Raw genomic sequence first — 13084 nt, forward strand, 5'->3', positions numbered from 1 at the left:
TTATTCTGCAATGCCTTATGATTATTTTCTCACAGTTCTCTTGACTTGGTCCCAGTTCAGGTGGTCTTGACTACAACCCTGGATGTTGGACGTTTGTTTTGCGTCCTTTGTCTGCATCTCAGAACCGACACACTGCTTTGCATTACAACCGAAATGCTGATTAGGTTGTTCCTCTTTTTTTGCTGCGTCACTTGACATTCATTTTATTGCAATATGCCAATCTAATGCTTCCCCTCCATTAGAGCGGAGCCGAGCTGTTAGGGACAAAAATGTCCACATCCAGATTGACAATTCTTGCAGAAATGCCACGGCATTTATTCTGGCCTCCTTTCCGCTGCACGGCGGCAGCTTTAGACTGAGGCTGATAAGCACTGCCATTATCGAGAGCAATCAAGTTAATAAGTGTTTAATTGGGAACGTTCTGCTGAGAGCAGTTTAGCGCAGTAAAATAAGTGTGTTCCCACCTTTTCACGAGGGGCAGCCCCTTGTCCAGATGAGTCAGGGCTACTTAAGTCACATGCGAAGTAAAGTGTGTGCGTGCCAGGGCGAGATGACGGAGGCGCTGCTCGGCAGGAGTGACAGTGAAGTGTGGGCGCCGTGGATTTGTTGCCCACACACACACACACACACACACACACACACACACACACACACACTCACACTCTCACTCACTCACACTCACACAGAGCTACACCTGGCTGGTTGGGGATAATGTTGTGATGGATTAGAGGCAGTGGCACATGGCGGAGGATCCAGAAAAGACAGTTTTTTAACGACGGTTTGAAGCCGCTGTCCTAAATCTCACCGACACGCCGCCATTCCTTACACAATGGCTGTGCGAGAGGCGAGATATCCGAGATTGAAGGAGCCACACACAAAGTCCCTGTGGACGTAAATGAGACACGTCCTAATTAATTCATAAACCTTTTTTCAAAAGTGATCCAACCATGTCTGACACCGGAACAAAACCTGCTGGATGAAAAAAAAAATGTAACTCTTAAAGAAAAAACTCCCAGGGCAAAAGCGAGGAGTTAGTGTCAGGATTGTAAGTATGATGTTGATACTTGGGCTTTTTAATCGGAGTGCAGCCTGTGAACGATGGAATACACGATTGGCATAATGACTCAATGATTATAATCACAGAGCTTCTGCTGTGGATGGCTCGCAAAAGCTGCACAGCCCAGCCCTGAGCTGCCATTAGCATGTGCTGCAGACGCGTTTGCGACACAGAAACACAAATCCTCTTAATGAAATTGAGCTTGCGTGTGTGTGTGTGTGTGTGTGTGTGTGTGTGAGGGTATGAGGGTGTGTGTGTGAGGGTATGAGGGTGTTTTCTCCACTGATGAGCCTGAATCATTCTCGCACTTTCAATTTCACAGAACACCATCCTGTAGGTCTTTTCCAGAGTCATGACTCAGGTCTACAGCCCCTCTGATTACAGAATACAATCTATTGTCTTCTCTGTCTCTTTGTTCTCTCTCCATTTCCATTCTATTCAACCCACGAGTGGACTGTGTCCGGCGTCAGTCGATGCAAAACAGAAATGTTCTGCTAAATAACAAGCTTTTTATGATGACATTTGAATCCATGACATAAGAACTGCTTGTATTAAAAAAAAGTGCCTTGTCGGGCAGTTTGCATAGTTAGCAAGTGTTTCCCACACATAGACTTTAAAAGAGGAAGATGCCTGTCATGTTCAGGGTTTTTTTTTAATTCATTTCCTGATTAATTGTGTAAGATCTCCCCTCATGTGTCATGTCATGCTTTTCTACTTTCTCTAATTTTCCCGTCTTTTTTCTATCGCCAGTGCTTTCCAATGTACTCGGAACAAATAAAAACCAACAAGCATCCATGTTTTTCAGAGCATGTTTTTAGTTTGGAAGCTGGGAAAACCAACTCTGAAATTCCTATTTCCGCACTAGAATGCATCATTAGTCCCTGTGTGTTTAAGCCTTTTACTCCTCGTGTTCCCTCCTGTGTTCCCAGAGCCTCATTGGTTTACACTTTATTTAGTTTTTGTATTCTTTTTGTACTTTTATTCTAAGATTTGCCATCTGCCTGCTTCTTCTGGTGTTGTTGCCTTTTGTTGTCAGCTTTTTTGATTGCTTTCAGTGACTTGCATTTCGGTTTTGGAACCAGCCATGTGTTGTGTTTGGGTCTCAACGTAACAGCCGCCATCGACGATCGATCAACTCGTGGACAATCTGCCCGCCTGTCTACTCACAATGTTCTGCAGAGAAACAGAGAGAGTGAGGGAGACGTTCTCTGGTATTAAACCGCTCCTGTAGACGCACTCATTTTAGGCAGCTATTTAAAACATACTGCTGTTTGACGGATAGTTTAGAGCAGAGGACAGAGACACAGAAAGGAGAGGCAGGCCAGTGTTTGTGCAAATTAAAGGAGGCAAATTAAACAGAGGCACACTGAAAGGGATTCTGAAAAAGACGGCTGATTTCTGAGTCTCAGGTCGGCAAATACCACCACTTTGAGTCGGAGGCTCGGGGTCCTCCTCAGTTACAGGGTCATTCTGTGGGAAACACTGCAGTAGAATTAGTATAAATTAGCATAATCATCTATAATGGACTATATTACAGCAACTGCTTGGCCAATTAAAGGAGTATTGGAGTGGTTTTAGAGGTTATTGAGGATGCTGTATCCCTCTATAATATCTTCAATATTCAGATGGCCACTTAAAACCACGAGTGGCCAGATTTCAGCTCCCTGTGGGCCATTTTTTATTTGAGAGGACGCTGAATCTTGACCTCAACTCACTTGTAAAAAAACTGTAAAATTTTAAGAACCACAATTACACTAACGAGGGCTCTACTGGACAGCAAATAGTCTATAATAACAACAATATGAATAAAATATTACACAGTTACATAACTCACAGCAAACAAACAGGTGAGTGCACAGGTTCATTACTGCAGCAGAATATAAATAAGGTATTGCAAATCATTATCCATGTAAGAGGTGCTATGGGTCCGTGGCCCCTTGATGGTTGAGTTCACAGAAGCATGTGCCCGATACATGGCCAGCTGGTTCTGCACAGATACTTGTGCTCCCTGACTCCCTCCATCTGCTCTCTCTCCTGTATTTACAGCCACACATTCCCGTCTCCGTGCTGTGAGACTACCTGCCAAGCCGCGAAACATTCCAAACTCCGCTATCTCCTCTTTCGATCGTATGCAGATGCCCTATGGCAATAAGCGCACGCGGGTTTTTTCCAAGCGAGAAAATAATTCAGTGCGTGATTGAGAATCTGGCTTTGAGCCGGGAGAGAAAGAGATTAAGAGGAGCACAGGTCTGCTCGTGGCTTTAACTGTGTCATGCTCAGGTCATCACACTGTCTCCAGTTTTCTTTGAAAAAAGGCACAGCTTGAGAATGTTGAAGTGAAAAAGCTTGCAAGCATCGGACTAAGCACGAAAATGGTGGACGAATCAAAGTCTGTCTCTCTGCCGCTCATGCTGACTCAACTGGCTGTAAGAGGATGGAAAATGTCTTGTTTATTGCTGCGGCACAAAACAGAAAGTCCTGCTGACAGTGAACATGGGCGGAACAAATGGAATACATACTGTATATATTTAGATATCTAATCAAAGTCGTGGTGGGTCATGTGGAATCAGAAAACAGTCCTGTAGCCTCCAATCTTAACAACTGCAGTAGTTTGTGTTTTTTTTTGATGCATCACGTTTTTCAAAAAGGAGAGGACTTACCACAAGGTTCTGGTCCTGGAGAAGCTCTTGTCAAGTCTAGAGAGAAACAAAGTGTTGGGAGATGAATGTTAGTTCCCATCTTAAAGATTACTGAAACAAAAAAAACATGTGAAACAGCATTCTTAATCGACGATGGGTGTTTTTCTATTAAGACTGACAGTACACGTGCCACCCAGTCATACCACTACGAGGCCTCGAGTTTGTCATAGTATCCATCACTGTTTCATTCTTTTGGATGCAGAAGTGACCATATTTTGGACAGGTTAAGTTGCCTCTATCCTGATTAAATTTGACTGAGATTACAGCCAATATTCACATTTCTTGTTAAGCAGGGACCCCTTGTGGCTGTAGTAACTATTACAGCAGAAAAGGAGGAAGTCAGGTGAGGTAGTATAAAGAGAGACATGCACGTACAAGGGAGGAGATCGGAGATGGATGGTCGCCAAGAGAATGCATTTCAGGTGCAGCGTGAAAAGCAAAAGTCACAGTGAGTTATTGTCATGACTCTGAATTTATGTCTTTGTATCATGTCTTGTTGTGTCTTTGTTTTGATTTTCCGTGCCCCTCTGTGTCCTTTAAGTTTCTCCTATGTTCTCCCCTCTGTCTCCCTCTGTCTGTTGTATTGTTCCCTTCATGTTGTCTCATGTGCTCCTCCCCCTTGTTACCACACCTGGCCTCCTCCCTCCTCTCTCCTCACCTGTTCCTCGTCTGTTCATCAGCGTCTGTGTATTTAGTCTGTGTCTTCCCTTCACTCCTTGTCTGATCATTGTATTCTGTATGTATCTGTCTGCCTCCACTCATGCTCGCGTTCACGTTCCTGTTCCTGTCATGTCCTTCCAGTCACCCCGTGGTATGTGTTCTTTGGATTTTGATTCTTGCATTTTTGCCTTTTTGATTTAAACTTTGCTTTTGATTTGTACTTTGTCCTTTTGTTTGCACTTTGTTTAGCTGTCTTGGTTGCTATTTTGCTTTTGTCCGTTTTGCCTAGTTTTTGGTCTTGCTCCTTTTTGTTCTTGCATCATTCAGCTTTGAAATAAAAGCTCGCCTTTTGTTCCCCATATCCTTGCCTCCTGTGAGTAACTGCGTTTGGGTCCAACTCCCCTTTCCATAGTCTTCCCCTTTAAACCCCGACCTGACAGTTATTTATTTATTTATTTATTTTTCTTAGATTTTTTTCTGGCATAGACACCTTTATTAAGCAGTAGACAGAGAAATACAGGAGAGAGCGGGGGATGTGACATGCAGCAAAGGACCTCCGGCCGGAATCGAACCGGGGTCAGCTGCACATGTGGCATGCGCTCTAACCACTCGACCACCTGCTCGCCCCGACCTGACAGTTATAAACTTAATCAAGTTGATACAACTCGTTATGTCATGTAACGGCAGTTCTGTTATTAATATAGCAATTCTAACTCAAACCACAGTATTTCCCTAAACCTAACCAAGTCGTTTTCTTACCTAAACCAGCCAAACTGCGGCCGCCTGATAGAGATCTGGTCTGCCTGCCGATCGTACGCTGCAAAGGTCGTGTCGTACTGGGAGCGACTGGCTATTGACCTATTCAGTCATTCATGGATTTAAGGGTGTGTTGTTTGATTCATAAGGTAGCCACGCCCTAGAGTATACCCTTCTTTATCTTCTAATTGACCCTTAATGGGACCATACATCACAAAATTTACATGATGCTGTCTTGAAGAAGTCTTAAAACTAGCATTTGAGACCATTAACTCATTCTCATTAAGTGAGAAGCAGGTTTATTTTCTCATAGGTTTACATACAGTCGGATTAAATTTGAAACCGGCAGAGTCGCCTCCTACTGGTTTAAAAACTGTCTGAGAACAACTTTATCACAATTAACATGTCACCCTGAGAGAGTTGATGTGCTAAATCTCTTAAACAGCTGCCGGTGACAGATGCAGGCAACACGGAGCAATGCTTGCGTTCATCTTAAGTTGTCTGATCGACGTCAGAACAATCTCCTTAAAGCTCTGCTCGCTCTCCACCAGCTCCTGAGGGAAGCCTCGGGCTCTTTTGCTGCTCAATTTCCCAATATGTTCCCCAACTCGCTGCTAACTTGAGTTAATGACGAGCATGAGCTGCCTGTTCTGGCTGGAAACAACACTAATGACACTGAAACACAACGGCAGATAGTGAAACACTCCACAGAGATAAGATGAATTGCAGGGCTGGGTGATAATTCTGGATAATAAACAAACTGATCTTATCCTTAATGAAAGAACGCTGGTCGGTGCGGCTTCGATTCTTTTCAGCAACATATACCGCAGTGAGGCTCCGTGAAGCCTGATGAGTATGATCCACATCGCCTCCCTCCACTGATCCCTTTTCTTCCCACCACTTCCTTTATCTACTCCTCTGCCTGCCAGCCACTTGTGTGCAACCACAGTGGGTTTGCCTCAAAGATGAGAAGATGTGCAGGCAGACTGATGGAGTCTAGGAATGTGATATATGATAAAACAAAAAAATATGATAAATGTGTAAATTTAGTGGGGAGGAAGCGTGCAAAGCTGACAAAGCGCGTGGAAGATAAACTACCTACAGAATTGATTACAGGAATTGTGCTCTTGCGGTTGACATAATTAATGACAGAGAGAAGAAGAATGCTAATTTAAAGGTAAAACTAGATGTGAAGACAAGAAGAAGGGGGAAGGAAAAGAAGTTATGATGCTGGCAGAAAGAACATGGCATTGTGCATTTCTCCAAACCACACGTACATTTCAGACATGTATGTCTCATACATGTATATGCGCTGACTTTCAAGTGTGTGCAGTGGGGGAGATGTTGGATGCTCGACAAGTGTTTTTCGTGCCTAAACCTAACCGGACCACAAACACAGTGTTGAAAACTGAACGTGTAAAGTTGCAACATATCTGTGGTTTGCAGAGAAGTCACATTTATTCTGGAGATGGGGGTTGGATTTGGCTGTTTCCTTTTTGTTAAGAGGATTTTTGAGCAGCTGCTTCTCTCTTTCTTCATTTACCCTGCATGCAAATGACGCAGGACACCCTGCATCTCCCATCTGGATCAGTGTTTGAAGAAGCAACCAAGTAGACGCTGGTTGAGGACAATCAATCTACTGATAATCACTGCTTATCCCTTCCTCCCCACGGGCTAAGCCAATCAAACAATTACCATTGTCATTCAATGCCAACGGGCTCAGACGCTCGGTCTATTCATCAGAAAAACAACGTGAAGGTAATTGAAACCACTTTTCTAGTAGTGTCCTTCAAAAAGGGAAAATGCAACAAGTTTTGTTGATTGATTGATTGATTTATTTTTTTGCAATGTAAAGGTGCCAGGAGGATTCAGTTTCAACTCCATGCTGGGTTACTGCCGGGTCATCTGAGTCAACTCACGCTCAAAGAAACACCTCCGCTCTCATCTCTGCCAAGACTCCTCAAGAAGTGACACGACAACTTATGTGACGTTGACATCCAGTGCTACAAAACCCAAGATGTAAGCCTTCCGTTCACCTCCAGTCTGTCATCAACGTCTGTTGACATTGACAGAAAGACAGTGAATGGATTATTCCTTTTTTTCCCCCGACTCAATCTCATAAAGAACGTTTTAAAATGATAAATGACATTTTCCCGGCAATGTCGCCAGCCATTTCAGATTTACCCAAGGAGAGTCTGAAAGTCAACACTCGCAGCCCATCCCCGCGATTTACCATCACATTCATAAAGTATTAATAGAACAGCATCTTATCCAGTATTAAAATGATTTATTTATGCCGAGGGGAATTTGGGATGTATGATAATGTGTGGAGAGCACAGTCTGACACTGCATGATTCTTCTGCTGAAGAGCAATCTTGTTCCAACTCGAACCCGCCCCATTTCACACATTCGAAAGATGAATTCAAACCCGGCCACACAGCTCCAACTCATCACCCCCCAAAATACTTTCCGCTGATTGTTTTTAAAATACAGCACATCTTGATTTTCCCTAAAATGGCGCAACCAAGGTGCAGTGATCACTATGGACAACAGGATTTTTTTTCATCATCCCAGAGCACAAGGTGACATCGGAAAGACAAAATAACAGGACGTAACAGCTGTGAGTCCTCACATTTTTGAGCAGCTGGCCACAGTCAATGTTTGTATTTCTGCTTGAAAAAGGGCTGCAAGGAATAATTAAAATAGCCGCAGGTCAATTTTATGTCAGACGATAAATCACTGAGAACAAGTCAGCCTGTAAAGACATCTGTATCTTTGCAATCTTGTCCTCCGTGGCCCTGGAGGGAGCTTTTCCAAAGGCTGAAAAAAATAACCTTGGTGATGTCGGCATTAAGAAGAAGCTGCATTACAGACTGCAGGTGTGAGTTTGAAAGAATTTGGGAGGCAAGGAGGGTCTAATGAAAGAAGCTATCAAGTTGCATTGTGGAAAAATATAGGATCAGGCGTTCTTGGAGTTTGACATACAAGGAACTAAAAATGCAATACTGAAAACACCTTCTTTCTGACTACTAATGGAACAGAAATGTCCAAAATATACATTTAGAATGTTTTTAGCTTGATTTTCTGTCTAAAATGTATGCAAATTAGTGTTTTTAATTAGAAAATGCATCATTTGCATAATTTAACATGAAAAAACAGAAATTAATCACACAAGACACGAAGACTCAATGTAACGCCTTGAATAAGAATTGTACGCAACAGATCTTTGAATGACGTTCTCTCAAGATGAGGTTTTTGGCTTTGGTAGTACTTGCATACACCAAATCATAGCCTGATTTTTTTTCATTACTTATTCATTACATTATTATTTTCATTATGATTTAGAGAGTGATAAAACCCCTTGACCTGTTTGGATTTCTGTACGTATGGAAGAAATAGCACATATTAATAAGAAAATGACTTATATGCATGTTCAAAACATAAAATATCAGAAATCTTGAAATATAAAAAGTCTGTTTAATAGAGGAGTTCTGTGGTAATGAAGTCTTTTAAGCCTTTTCATCATTTTCTTCGAACAGAAATCTCCACTTCAGAAGCACCTACATACAACAAACTTGTTTCTTTCTCTATTCTGAAGAGGGATTTTTTCATAAATCATCCATAACCTGATTTATATAACATGCTATTGCTCCAAACACAGACATTGTTATGGCTGTAGACAGTATTTTCTGATTCATGGAGTCGCACAAAGAAGTATCCAACCTTCCCTTTACTTCTTACATGTCAACAACGTTGATTTTAAACTTGGTTCTATCCAGATTCATGTTATGGAAATGTGTGCAAACTAGTGAATATTTCACATGACAATGCCTCATTTTTCTATTTCAGGGGACAAAAAACAAAATTTCTTAATGTAAGCAATCAACCGGGGAAGATTCATGGTGATATCTGTTCGTAAAAGTATTTCAGTTATTCACCTGTTGGATCGCCTCTTAGGTTTGTGGATCAGTGGGAGGAATATTCAGTAGCCTGCTGACACCACTGGGTGACAGGATAGAGTTAAGTGGCATCTCACCAGGACCGTCTCTTCTTTGTTTCTGTGCACGTAAGTATCTTCAGACTGAGGCCGCTCTGTGGCTCACTAGTCCACGACTATCTCTATCTCGCTCCGCCCCCCCCCACTCGTCTTCCCTCGGCCCGTCTCCCATTCCAGCACTTGTGTCTGCTGTAAAAAACATTGGATGGAAGTGTGTGAGAGAAGCTGAGATGATGTAAGAAAATGAAACGGTATCCCTGCAGTGCGTCTGACATCAAACATGTTATTACACAACCCGTTCTGCAGCGCACACTCGCAGCACTCGCCTCTGTCATCAGACACAACTCACCTTTGACTACAAAAAAAATGTATTTGCCGTGCAAACAGTGACATTCTGCGTGTTGCTGGTTGAGGGCGCGGCTGGTTTGCTGTGTTTCGCTGCCCGGTGTTGGGAATGGAAATATTAGTTTGCCAGTCAGCGACACGCATGGTGATTATCCCCCTGCTGACACAGGCAACACACTGTTTTGGTGTTAACAGTCAGGGGTGAGAAACAGACCGTCATATAAACATAAGCTACACCTCCATCCACAGCGGAGGCACGTGACAGTCAGTCAAGGGAGGACACACAAACAGGTAGAAGGTAACAAAAAGAAGCTTGGCTGTTATGACATTTAAAAAGCCATTCAACACAGAGCCTTTTTTTTTTTTTCCAAGAACTGCTAATAACAAAAAGTGAAAACAAGACGTTAACATCTATTTAGAGTTGGTTTCCACACGTCTGAATGTTCTTACGAGCAGCTTAAAGGTCATAAAGATCTTCAGACAGATTTTTAACGCCTAAGCAAACCAAAAAACAAACTCTCTCCATTTCCAATAAGCTAAAAAACAAACTGACCTTAAAGGACGACACAGTTTCTTGCGGTTTTACTTTGTTTATATGTGGCGGACCCAGCCACCTTTTCCTGAGACACAGTTTCTTGTTGTTTTACTTTGTTTATATGTGGCGGACCCAGCCACCTTTTCCTGAGACACAGTTTCTTGTTGTTTTACTTTGTTTACATGTGGCGGACCCTGCCACCTTTTCTCAAGACACAGTTTCTTGCTGTTTTACTTTGTTTATATGTGGCGGACCCTGCCACCTTTCTAGCTTCAAGCAGTGTTCTGGGGACCTAATTTTCCTCTGAGAACAGCTTGTTTATTCAGTTATGGAAAATATATATATTTCTCTGAGTTTTTGTTATTACCTCATTTATATTCTGAGTTTGAATTTCTTCCCCAAAACTACGTAGTGCCCCTTTAATTATCCTGCATTGTATCATATCTTTGACGTTAAAAGAGCTGCAAAATCCTCGGCGGGTTGGATACCGCTATCTTCGTGTCGCACGGCTTCCACTGAGAGCCGAGAGATTCAAACCTCTCACTCAGAGCGCAGCATGCCTCTTCCTCCTCTGCCAGCAGAAGACACAATAGACGGATTCAGCCATTCAGACAGAGATAGCTCTTTGAATCACGTTAAATGTGAGAAATCAATACGAGATGCGGCTAAATGTATTCATCAAGCCCTCCTTGAGTGGGAGCGCCGGCCTTCAAAACAAGAGGGTCAAGAGCACTTCAGTAATTATCCCACATCAGCACTCTTCCTCTGCTCCCCCCTGATAAATACAGGCTGCTGTGATCTGTTCAGCTCAAGTCTGTGTGGTTCCAACATGTACAGTCCTCAGTCCCGTTTCATATTTTTCACATGAAGTCCACAGAGATGGCAGCGAACCAGAGTTTCACCAGCTAATTTGATTTTTCGAGCCGCCGTTGAACTTTTTGGAATAATTGGACTATACTGAATGCAGATTTAGTGGAAGCGACAGGCAGCGAGCCTTGAGGAGGGGGAAACAAGGCAGCTTTTGGCTGCGTTGCTGGGAAAAGAGAGACGCAGCGTTGGCAACTTACTGATAATTCAAACGGCGAACGCTTAAATCTTCTCGAAAAGCACGTGAAAAAAAGAGCTGAGCAGACGAGTCAACGGCGTAAATCATCGCTATGGTATTTGGACCAATGAACAGCGTGGAAGCTGCCTCTCGACAAAAACAGGAGTCGTTATGGAAAGAGACGGAAAATGAAAGGTTCCTTAAAGAGCTATGTTTTTGCCAAGTTGCAAAAATCAAGTGTCACGTTTGTTTCCGTTAAATGATGGACATTTTGTTTTGTAGACAGCCGATGATCTGCCTGAATCCATCTGAGCCTTCATCAGTTTTTTGCAAGAACGTTGATTTGTGCTCCACCACCCGGCCTGCGCTCTCATCTGATTCTCAATAAGCCGCAGACCTTCAATCAACTCCGTCCGGAAAGTATCCGTCAAGTCAGTGGAAGTGACTAACAAGACAGAGGGGGCTGGAAAGTCTGTTGTATGTTGATGTGTTTGGACTTAATATAATTGAACATCTTTATTGCTTGGCATAACTGTGAAGGTGCACAATGCCAACGCTACTGATGATGTGCCAAGTACAGAGGTAGAAGAGGAAAACAAATCTGTGAAGTGTCAGGAAAAAAGTTCCGGATTGACGGAAACAGGGGCTGGAAGCAAAATCTGACAAGCCAAAAAAAGAAAAAAAGTGGAAGAACGAGCAAAATAAAGCTTCGTTCTTTCTAGTTATCTCACAATCATAACATTTCTGTGTGTGCGCACTTTTAAAGTGGACGTGTCTCAATTGGAAAAAAGGCGATGTCACGTACGCTAAAGCACCAACCAGGAATCATTGTGATTGAAAGCAGAATCTGGTGACAGTCGGTGGGTGGTTCAGTAACCGGCGATCAAGTCTCATCAAACTGAGCCTGCACGGTCCCGATGAAAGAGTTCAGCGTTAAAATCTAAATGAATAATCAACCAAAATGTTTTCTCAAATTGGATATTTCTGATTTACTCATGAATATAGAAATACAGCAATCAGCCGCTTTACATGTAGTCTTTTCATACATTTAGAAAAAACTGAGGTAAGTTTAATCTTTTTTTTTTTTTTTTTATTTCAGATTTCACTCCCAGGATTCTATGCTGAGCAGTAAACCACATGCATCCAGCTGGGCACCTGAGGCTGGTGCTGCGTGCACTTTGAAATCATGACAGGTAAAATAAAAGTCGCTGTTTACCTCAAGGAAAGCTTGAGACGAACTGCCAAAAAAACATCCAGCAGAGACGACTGCTGCAACAGAAATACTCGTGGTTGGAGAGACACTACGAAAAATATACAAATGTCAACTAGAAACTGTTTGAGAAATAAAGAAACACATTTGGTCGTAATAATCATCCGCTTATAGGGGTCAACTTCAGCTGGACAGATGTGATCAATGCAACAGGTTTCCATTTGGCTTCGACTTTGAATTTCAGGGTCATGGCGCAAAATGATAACATCTCTGATCATCAGCGTGTAGATTAAGGCTGAAACTAACAATTGTTTCCCTAAAGATTGATTTAATTAATTACTTTCTCAGTTAATTGATTTATGGTCCATTAAACGTAAAAAAAAGCATAAATTCATCAATCGCATATTTAAAAAATGTCTCGTTTTGTCAAACCAATACTCCCACAACTACATAAATTGAGAGAATCAACGCACCCTTAAAAAAATTAATCACTGCTGATTTAATTTACTGTCTGACTAACTATCGCAGCTTCAATACAGATGTCAACAACCACCTCAAATGAGATCAGAACCATGAAAACAAAAAAAAACAAAAACACACAGCTAAAATGCCTGAAAGTGAAGGTGTACTGGGTGCACAGCCGCTCCGTCCTCCTCCTCAACACCAGGTATGATACCTGCGAGGGAGACTGAGCAGTGGGTTATGTGCACAATCCTTTAATCCTTCACTTGGCTGAACTGTTGCCAGTTGTCTTCAGGCTTAAAGCTGCCTTAACTCACC

The 13084-nt window shown here is 42.5% G+C and overlaps 1 protein-coding gene and 1 long non-coding RNA gene across 9 annotated transcripts in view; one reads left to right on the top strand and one right to left on the bottom strand.

Moving 5' to 3' along the window:
* rap1gapb (RAP1 GTPase activating protein b) overlaps positions 1-13084 on the bottom strand; it is a 122813-nt gene that overhangs the window by 62020 nt on the left and 47709 nt on the right. For all 7 annotated transcript variants that reach the window (XM_030418863.1, XM_030418860.1, XM_030418866.1 and 4 more), the window contains one exon: positions 3718-3753. Coding sequence is in view for 6 of the 7 variants with exons in the window: in XM_030418860.1 (XP_030274720.1) it covers positions 3718-3753 (36 nt within the window). In the remaining variant the exon portion in view is untranslated. The remainder of the gene's footprint in view (positions 1-3717; positions 3754-13084) is intronic.
* Positions 4469-12388, top strand: LOC115582725 (uncharacterized). Of its 2 annotated transcripts, XR_003984245.1 has the most exons (4): positions 4469-4567; positions 6736-6930; positions 7028-7191; positions 12194-12388. It is a non-coding gene; the product is annotated as an uncharacterized LOC115582725 (long non-coding RNA). The 2 variants fall into 2 exon arrangements; XR_003984244.1 differs by lacking the exon at positions 12194-12388 and having other exon boundaries at positions 7028-8919.

The sequence above is a fragment of the Sparus aurata genome, chromosome 6, assembly GCF_900880675.1.
Source record: "Sparus aurata chromosome 6, fSpaAur1.1, whole genome shotgun sequence".
Lineage (NCBI taxonomy): Eukaryota > Metazoa > Chordata > Actinopteri > Spariformes > Sparidae > Sparus > Sparus aurata.